Consider the following 10,297-nt stretch of genomic DNA (forward strand, 5'->3'; position numbering starts at 1 on the left):
CGGGTGGCGCTGTGGGTTTAACCACAGAGCCTAGGACTTGCCGGTTCGAATCCCTGCGACGGGCTGAGCTCCCGTTGCTCGGTCCCTGCTCCTGCCCACCTAGCAGTTCGAAAGCACGTCAAAGTGCAAGTAGATAAATAGGTACCGGTGAACGGTGTTTCTGTGCGCTGCTCTGGTTCACCAGAAGCGGCTTAGTCATGCTGGCCACATGACCCGAAAGCTGTACCATCTCGGCCAATAAAGCGAGATGAGCGCCGCAACCCCAGAGTCGGCCACGACTGAACCTAATGGTCAGGGGTTCCTTTACCTATCCTACTTAAAGCAACAGCATGTGGCAGCATGAGAGCCAGTGTGGTGCAATGGACAGTGTGCTGGATTCAGAACTCAGAAATCCCATGTTCCATGTTCAGCCATGATGAAATTCCCCGGGTGATCCTGGGTCTCTCTCTCAATCTCTCCCCCTCCCCCCAACCTACCTCGCAGGGCGGTTGTGGGGATAAGATAGGAGTGTGAGTGAGGTAGAACTCAGTAGACCACCCTGAGATCCTTTGAAGTAGGGCGGGATGAAAATATGATAAATACAATACCCTGCCAAACCCACAGCTGCAGAGCCAGCTGGAAAAGTTGGCAACCTGAGCTGAACGCCACTCATTGACTCTACAACAGCTTCCCATCCATTGGTTCTTTGAGTGTATTAGCAACAGGGACATAACTGCTTCCTGTTTTTAAAGTCCCACTTACTAACAAGGTTGAAAGAAAGCAAAGGCATCCTAAAATAAACCATCGTCATCACCACTGTACCCCCTTCAAAGGCAAAATAGGGACAGTGGTTTACCAGGAGCAAATGTCAGAAAATACACACTATTTTTGGTAAATAAGCTATGGAAGCCTCACAACAATGGCAGGGTGTGTGAGTTTAAAATACAAACTTCCAAAAGGTGCGCTCTCTCTCTCTCGCTCTCTCTCTCTCTCTCTCTCTCCCTCTGACCTTGAAACTCAGCTTCACATTGTGAGAATACAAACTGAGTCATGGAAAAAAAGAAAGTTAAACCCTCTCACACCCAAATACATCTTTTCAGCCTGTCAGAAAATAAAAAAAATTAAAAAGACACGCACTCTATCTAAGTCGCTAGATCTGGTGTCATAGTGGTGTGGTGTGGCTGTCAAAATAAGCAGACCAGACAAATCACATGCAAGAAGGCTGAAGGAAGAGATTGTCTTTAGCCTAGAGCAGGGCTGCGTAATTTGCAGCCCACCAAGCAAAATGCAGCCCACCAGCCACTGATGGTGGCCTTCTAGGACCTTGATGTCTGCACGCCCTCCCCCCCCCCAAAAAAACCCATAGACAGAAGCCAGAAGAATCCTTGCAGATCATCCAAAGTACAGATATGGGTGGTCTGATAGGCTCTAAGTTATTTCATTATATCGAACATTATTTACATTTAATTAAAAAACAACAAGTGCCATGGGCTTGTCCTTTTTACCCTGATTGCCTTTGTGCTCTTTGGCCCTGACACTGGAAGGCAGGAGCAAGTTTACTTCTGTCTGGGTAAAACTGGGTAGAATTCTGCCTGCCTGCTTTTCCTTACACCTTCGTAAGTAAAAGGTCTAACTTGAAAAAAGAAAAGAAACATGAAAATTCAGGGAGGGAGCTTGGAATATCCCACTGGGGTCAGGCAACCAGGGTTTCACAGCACAGTGGTCAGAGTGTTTGACTAGGATTTGGGAGACCAGGGTTCAAATCCTTAGTCAGCTATGAAGTTCACTGGGTGAACTTGGACCGGTCACTGCCTCTCAGCCTAGTCTACCTCACAGGGTTGTTGTGAGGATCAGGAGAGGGAGAACCATACATGCCATATTGAGCTCTTTGGAGAAGAAAGGTGTGGTTTAAATGCAATAAGTACATAATAAATAAATAAAATTCTGAGAGACAAAAACAAGGGCATCCTTGTAATGCTCCTGTTTTCAGTTGGTGTGGTACCACTCTGTTCTGTTGCGGTAAGGTTGGCATTTAAGCATTGCCCCCCAAAAGGTGGAAAAGCTTGTTATATTATGATCCACAATGGCGGGGGGGGGAGGGAAGTCAAAGGGGATTATATGTTTATGTTTTTATTTCACTTGCATATGTAAAATAGAAAATGCAAAAATAAAAATGTTTTTTTAAAAAAGGAAAGGAAAGGAAAAGCCTCCGCAAAAAATAGGTCACAAGAGGACACCAATTGGCATATCAAAGATGCAAATGTAGAAATGATAACTACAACATAAATAGAGAAACAATACCTCAATAACATAACATTAAAAAATGGGCAGGGATGGAAGAGACTGAGTAGCGGGAAGAGAGAAAAACCTACTTGTCTCTGTGAAGAGTTGTGGGTTACATGCACACCATACGTAACTTCCTCCAAAGAATCCCGGGAATTGTAGGGTGCTGGGAATTGCAGTTCTGGAAGGGGGGAAACGACAGTTTCCAGGATTCCTGCAATACTGTGTGCCTGTCTAGTCGGCTGAACAGGTAGCAACGGTTGCTGGAGAAACCTGGTGGCCTGCCCTGCTCTCCCTTCTGATGGTTCTTTCTCTTTAAACCAGCCTTGGACCAGTCAGGCCTTCAAATAGAGGCCTGTCCTCTGACAGTTCTTCAAACAAAGGATGGCCTTCTGTAACGCAGGACACACGGCCACCCCACACTTTGGTCAGACCTCACCACTGTGTGGCGTACATTTCTGGGCACCACAGTCTAAGGAAGGTATGAACAAACTGGAGTGTGTCCAGACCGAGGCCTGGAGATCAAGTCCTATAAGGAACAGGCAATGTAGCCGGGTCTGTTTAGCCTGGAGAAGGGACAACACAGAGCAGGTAGGACAGCCATCTTCAAAGATGTGAAGGATTATCACACAGAGGCAGTGTGGTGTAGTGGTTAGAGTGTCAAACTAAGACCAGGGAGACCAGGGTTCAAATCCCCACTCAGCCATGAAGCTAACTGGGTGACCTCGGATCAGCTACTCCCTCTCAGCCTAACCTACCTCACAGAGCTGTTGTGAAAATAAAATAGGGTGGAAGAGCCACCTTGGAGAAAAGACAGAATATGAATGTAATAATTTTAAAAAAGAGGCAATAGAACACAGGGCAGGGCCCAGATTCAAATCACAAGGAGGGGAGGTTTAATCTATACATTGAAGATGAAAGTATGCACATTAATGCTGTTAACTGTTGGACAGTAGATATCTTTCTAAGAATGGTTTTTAGGCAGAGACTGGGTGGTCACCTTACAGAGATGCTGAAGCAGCAGGTTTCTTACATTGTTAGGGGTTGGACTAGATGGCCTTTGGGATACCTCCTGGCTCTAGGATCCTACCAAAGCTCACTTTGGAAGCCCCAGTCCATCCACTATTACATAGTGCTGAGCTCTTTTCATCGCCAGTGGCATGATGTGCCTATTTATTCTGCAATAGCCCGTCCCTCACTGATTTCAAAGACAAGGAGGATGGCGGTTCTTTTGGTTTAAACTTGACACACTAGGAAAAAAAAACCTACTTCACTATGCAATCAATACTTTGAAATACCTTAGAACTGCAGTGTGAGAAATGGCATTGCGTGTGCTCTCTGCGTGAGTCTTTAGTGTGCATGTGCCTGCATTTTTATGCATGCACACTAGAATCACCCACTCCAGAGATTTCATGTCTAGGGACTCAATCGTGACAATTCCTGAAATATGCTAGCAAAATTTGAAAAAGGCACTCACAAAAAGGGGAAAATGTGGACATTAATTTACTGGGGGGCAGGGATACACAACAATAAGGACAGCCCCTTGTGTATAGGAATATATGCCGCAAGCTAACCTGTCCCTACATTCTCTGATTCTCCCCCATACACACCCTGGCCATGCCTTGCTTTGCAGAAAAGACAGAAGATAGATCAAGTCCCACCTCACTTCCCCCAAATGGTGGGCTTGTTTATTTTACTGTATCACAAGTTGGACAAGCTGAGAAAAGGCAAACTGGGCAGGAACAGGTGTGGATATGCAGACCGTTTCCAAATATCTAAGGATGTAAATAGGAGCAGGAGGGGGAAACAACTGCCATGTTCACATGATACAACCAAGGTCCCCAATGTGGTGCCCGTGGGCACCATAGCGCCCATAGACAACTCCTCTCGGCACCCACTGACCCTCACAATTTTTATTTTGAAAATTGCTGGGTGGTGGGACGGAGTTTTTCTTTGCTTGGAGGTCTTCTCTCTTTGGAAGGATGGCCTGCTTCCCCCCCCCCCCGCTGCCCCCATTTGTTCTTCATCTGGGAGGAAGGGACTTTTAGCATACCCACCAACATTTCCCAGATGAAAACAGGGACACTTCAAAGCTAATCCTGTTCCGGCTGCCCCAACACATGCATGCTATGACACACTGCTGAAAGCTCCACTCACCCTGCTACATGCTGTGCCTGTGTATTTTGCAGTAGGCACTTATTTAAAAGCCAAAAAAGGTGTTGTTCTTTTGGCTGGAAGTATATTTGACAAACACGATCGCCTGCAATATGTCATAACAGTTCCAAACATGCTTCGGAGGCAGTGAAATGTCACTGGGTAGTGCCACCGTGTTCGTGTGCGTGCATATACACACACCTGTGAACTATAGACAAGATGCATCCATCATAAGAACACAAGAAGAGGCTGCTGGATCAGGCCAATGGCCCGTCAAGTCCAGCATCCTGTTCTCACAGTGGCCAACCAGATGCCACAGTGGGAAAGCGGGACCTGAGCACAAAGACGACTCTTCCCTCCTGTGGTTTCCAGCAACTGGTACCCAAAAGCCTTACTGCCTCCAAACCATGGGGACAAAGTGTAGCCATCATCGCTGGTGACCACTGATAGCCTTATCTTCCACCATAAGGAAGAAATCCACCCATTCACCGTTAACTTCTAGATCTAACTCGGCAGCTCAAATCTGAAAAATGAACAATTAACTCAAGCAACACACACTAACAAAATTTTAACACACTGCCTCCAAAAAAGCAAGCAATTGACCAAGGGTTCATACCAGAAAATATGCGTTGTCTCTAGTAAATAGAGAGAGTTTGCATATGGGTTAGTACAACGTTTTGTGAGCTTAGCAACGATGGCGGGAGCATTTGCAAATCTGGCACAGAGCGTCATGGTTTAGGACAGAACAGTAGACTGGTCAACTGGGAATCCATAGGCTGGATCCGGCAATTTTATCTGACCTCCGGAGACCCTGTTAAATTGAATCAGAGCTTGGGGTGGGGATTCCCCATGTTTCGATCCTAAATTACAGATATTCCACACGTTAAGAGTTTACATCTCTCTTTGGGTTTGCTTTTGTATCTATAAACTCCAATTCTGCGAATGAAAAGATATATAAAGGGCATCCTTAACCTCTTCTATGGTACTGTAAGTATACCTAGACCAGACATCATACATGGGAGGTGAGTCCCACAGCCTTTTAAAAGGTGGGAAGCATAAGGAAAGCAAAAGAGTGAATAAAGTGATGAGGTTTCCCTCCCCCCATGTCTGTTGATATGTATATGTTTTATATATATTTTTCAATGCTCAGTTCTACTCCTTAAGAACAGTAAATAAGCCAAGATTGACACACTTGCCCAAGGCACTCCAGGGCAATGGATCTAGGCAGCTTCAGCCCCACTGAAATCAATAGGACAAGTTAATCTTGGCTAACTTAAGTCCCGTTCATTTAGTCAATGAGACTAAAGTTTAACAACCTGGATCCAACCCACTGGCATCTCAGATCGTTGAGACTATGGACTGAGGTGCAGGGAGACAAGCCTACTCTAATTATTCCAGTTGCAGAATTTAAGGTCTCCGATCACTGCTAGTGCAGAATTCTTGCATGACCTGTCCTGTGGGAGAACACTGTTAAGTTGGCCATGGTTATTATCATTTCGCTACTCAGCATCTTCAGGTCTGGGAAACCAAAACTGAACAGGATAGCCAAGGAGGAACAGGGATATGCACAGTTTTTGATTTCTATCTCTGCCACCAACATCCCTTAGATGACCTTGGGCATGTCACTGCTGGTGCCTGGACTTCCGCTGTTTCCTGCCAACTGAGGATTCACATAACCATAATAACACTCCTTCAGAGAAGGAGGAAACGAGATTGCTAGAAATACGGCGGCAAGCAGAATTAGAAGAGCAAGAAAACTCTCGCCCGCTGTAGGAGGCGTCCATTTGTCCTATTGCTCCTGGTCTCCCCTCCTTCTGGGGTATGGGATGCAGCCAGGCCTCATCCCATCCACCCCCAGCAAGCCTCCATCCACCTACCCATTCAGTCTGCGATTCCTGAAATGTCTTTGCGTGAACTGCCTGCCGCCACGGTGCAGAAATGATTATTCAGCAAAATCCCGCCCTCCCTTATCCCCTGCTGCCTCTTCTGTCTCTTTCACCCACCTGCTCCAGATATTTATTATTGTTATGATTCCTTAAAACAAAAACCAAAAAAACACACAACCCCACCTCCCAAACATGCACGCACACACAAGCATAGCCCGGCTCCTTCTCCCCCGTCACCGTGTCTTTTTCTGCCACTGCAGTAATCTTCCCCCTTTCCAAGCCACAATACTCATTCTACACACAGACACACACAAATTGAGAGAGAGAGAGAAGAGAGAAGAGAGAGGCCTTGTGGTTTGGGTTTTCCTGCATCATTGCAGAGAGATGGATGGTTTCACCCCCCCCCCCTTGCACTCCCCGCTTTCCATCCTCAGCCTTCCATCCAACAACTGACTGTCACCGAAAAAGAGGAGAAGGAAGCCGAAGGAGACGGTTTTTCATATTACCCAGCCTTTAGGCATTTATTCAAGCAATCTCTCTCATAACCAAGCCCCATAATCTAAACCGCACAATCGAATCGGCATCCCTGCAGAGAGTAAAAAAAAAAAAAAACCACCACTCTTCCATTCATCCAGAGTGCTGCAGCAGGAGAAGATTGGTGTATGGGGGGGGGGGAGAAATCTATAGGCCTCTCCTATAGATTGCCCCTTCATAAATACAGAGCCTTGGCAAAATAGAGATGGAGGGGGGGAGGCAGTGATGGGTGTATGTCCCGTCTCTCCACCGACAAGACAGGGTTTTTTTTGGGGGGGGGAGTGGAGGTAGGGAATCTGTATGGAATAAATCTGGAGCAGTTGGTTCTTCTTGCTTTCCTCCCTCCCCAACCAACCTTGGCCATTGCAGCATTATTATTTTTAAGCTACTGCTTCATCCCAAACAGAACTGCTTCAGGCCCCAACCACCAGGGCACAGGCACCTGGGCAGAGGTACGGAAACTAACCCATCCAGAAAATATGGTCGATCAACCGCTGCCCTCGCTGCATTCCCCTTTCCAAGCTCCATCTGGGCATTTAATGTGCGTTAAAACACACAAACACACCTACCTATCAACTACCACAAAAGCACTGTGATCCTAAGAACCCAACTATCCCCAAACAGCACTTGCTGCTAAGTACAGGGGTGGCCACAACCCCTTTCAAAACCTGCCCCTATTTGTTGTTGTTTTTTAAATTTTCGCTTTTTTCTTCTTCTATCTGCTACCTCTGTAAAGCAAACTATTTCCCTGCCATGCACAGGGACCCCAAATAAAGTCCAGCAGGGTAAACATTAATGCACTCCTTTGAACTCTTAAAAGACACCTTTTCCCTTCTGGTAGTCTCCAACATTTACTCTCCACTCCCAAATAAAACAGTGTGTAAGAAAGAGAGGGAGGGAGAGAGAGAGAGAGAGAGAGATGGAGAGGTGCCCCAACACCCAAAGTGTTGCCCCCTTCTCCTGACAACCTGCTAAACCTAGATGCCATTGGCCCCAAACAAGACTCCCCATTTGCTCTCCTCAAATAAACTCCAGGACAGGAAAGAATTCAGCTTTCGCCAACCACCACCACCACTGCGGCCAATTTATTTTCCCCAACAGGAAATGCATCTGCCTTCCCTTTTTCGGATCTCTTTCCCCACCCTCATTCTGCAATGGGACAAACACTTCTGGTCCACACGCGAAGCTCTGGGCTCTCCCATCGCACCCATTTCTGTGGCATTGGGGTTGCCCCTCCTACCCCACCCCACCTCCAGGAGCAGCAGGGTGCCAAGTACTCACCAGTCTGCCCTTTCCCCAGTGTCTTCTCCAGCCGGTAGGGCCCCACATACTGAGCATGCTGCTGGCTCTGTTGTGGCTGGTAGGGGTGGACCCCACCTGCCTCTTTGCCACCGGACATGGCTTTTGTCTGTCACCCTTCTGAGCAACAATAAGAGACGGGGGATTTGGGGTGGGGTGGGGAGGGGAGGGGAGAGGCACGGCAAGGCAAGGCCCCCCTGATATCCCCCTATAGGGACAATACCGGGGCCGGCATCCTGAAGGATTTAGGGGGAGGGGGATGCTCTCGGCATCAGGGAGGGAAAGGGAGGCGAGATAAGGATGAAGGATGCTACAGTCCGGGTACCAGCATCATCCAGCTGGTCCAGCCAAGGATGCTGCTGTTGGTGCTGCTGTTGCCGTGGATGAAAGATGCTGGTGGAGAGCCTCTTCTGCTCTGGTCCTTCGCCTCCTCTCACTGCAATCTGAAGGGATCTCTCGAGCTCTCCCCTTACATCAGCATCCGGGCAACTGGGTGACAGACACAATCCGGGTTAACCCTTGGCGGAACAAAGGCAGCGCCTCCTCCCCAGGCAGGAGAAAGGGGTGGGGATTTGGGGGCGGGGTGCGGTGGGGGGAGAAGGGGTCAGCGGGGAGGGGTGCAGCAGCTGGGTGGGAGGGGTTAACCGGGGATAGGACCTCTGTGGCAAGAGGGAAATTGTGTCATTTATCTGCGAGGTTTAGAGGAGGTAGTTTTTCATTAGCTGATGGTGTGTGGCTGTGGTAGGGATATATTATCTGTGCAAGGTTTTTACACGGTGTGTGTGCGGGAAGAGGATGCAACTGCGGTTTTGCGGGAGAGAGATGTATGCGATTGAGAGATTATGTGATTTTGGGAGGAAGGTGTGTAAATGCATGCATGCGTGTGTGTGTGTGTGTGTGTGTGTGTGTGCATAAGCAAAGAGGCTTGCACTGTATTAAAAAGGGATCAGGTGTGGCCACATAGGAGAGAGGGAGATAGATTTCCCTCCTTTCTCTTCCTACCTCCAAACAATGAGTATGAGCTCTGAAAGCCTGAAAATGCATACCTGTAACTCTGCTCTTGTGAGAGAGTGGTGTAGTTCTAAGCGTGCAGGACACAGAACCTTAGTTTTACAAAAAAAAAAATAATTGTGCTTTGTAGCCCCATTTCTCTGGATGGGCATCTGTCTATACCTGTGCAAACAGGCCATGCAATCTCAGGTGGTAGGCCTTTGCTGAGACTTGCTTGTTGGTAATGTCTCCAGGTTTGTGTCTAGAGAGTCAAGCAGCTTTAATATGATGGAGCACACACAAACAAACAAATATACAGTACTGTAGCAAAACACCTAACCGGAGGGCTCATTGTTCCAGAGACGGAAAAGCTCTCGAGACAGGAGGTAGAACTTTCCTCCCTTTCATGGCAGAGACACAGGTCGCGTGCACAGCATACACTGAAGGCACATGGCTCCCCACAAAGAATACTGGGAACTGTAGTTTGCTAAGGGTGCTGGGAATTGTAGGTCCGTGACAATTCCGAGGATCCTTTAGGGGAAGTCATATGCTTTAAATGCACGGCAGCTATGTAGCCATAGGTTGCTTAAATGGTCTCTAAAAGAGGACCCCCCCCCATGGAATCTGAATCAGTGACTGCCTCACTCTAAACTTTGCCATCGGTGAGCTAATGTGGTGTAATGATTGGGGCGTTGGACTAGGACCTGGGAAACAAGGGTTTGAGACCCATTCAGCTATTGAGTCCCAGTCACTGTGTCTCAGCCTATCCTACCTCACAGGGTTGCTGTGAGGATAAAATGGGGAGAGGAGAATCATGTATGCCACCTCAAGTTCTTTAGAGAAAAAAGGTGGCATATAAATTTAATAAATAAAAGTTTAAAATAAAATAAACCCTGATCTGAGCAGAGCTACTGTGTTGATCTAAATTTGCCTGTAATGGGTTTTAAGTGAAGTTTCAGGTGTCTTGTCTTGTCCCTCTTTCTAATGACTGGCTGGGTTAGCACCTCCATCCACAGATCTTTACACATATCAAAGGATCTCTTCTTGCTCTCCTATGGAAGAAATGCTTGATACAGGGATGCAGAGAGTAGATTCAGTAAAGTCTTCAAAGAGCAGAATAAGGCTGTAATCCTACACATCATTACACGAGAGTAAGCTCCACTGAAAAGCTT

General features: G+C 47.2%; 1 protein-coding gene across 3 annotated transcripts in view; it reads right to left on the reverse strand.

Annotated features, from left to right (window-relative positions):
- Positions 1–10,297, reverse strand: part of BRSK1 (BR serine/threonine kinase 1) — a 54,672-nt gene that overhangs the window by 40,653 nt on the left and 3,722 nt on the right. For 2 of the 3 annotated variants that reach the window (XM_083580203.1, XM_083580206.1), the window contains exon 2: positions 8,118–8,624. In XM_083580203.1, coding sequence (XP_083436329.1) covers positions 8,118–8,235 — 118 coding nt within the window. In that variant the 5' untranslated portion in view covers positions 8,236–8,624. Of the gene's footprint in view, positions 1–8,117; positions 8,661–10,297 lie in introns of those variants that run through there. The other variant, XM_083580205.1, reaches the window with a different exon arrangement.

The sequence above is a fragment of the Podarcis filfolensis genome, assembly GCF_964270895.1.
Source record: "Podarcis filfolensis genome assembly, chromosome: 13".
Classification (NCBI taxonomy): Eukaryota; Metazoa; Chordata; class Lepidosauria; order Squamata; family Lacertidae; genus Podarcis; species Podarcis filfolensis.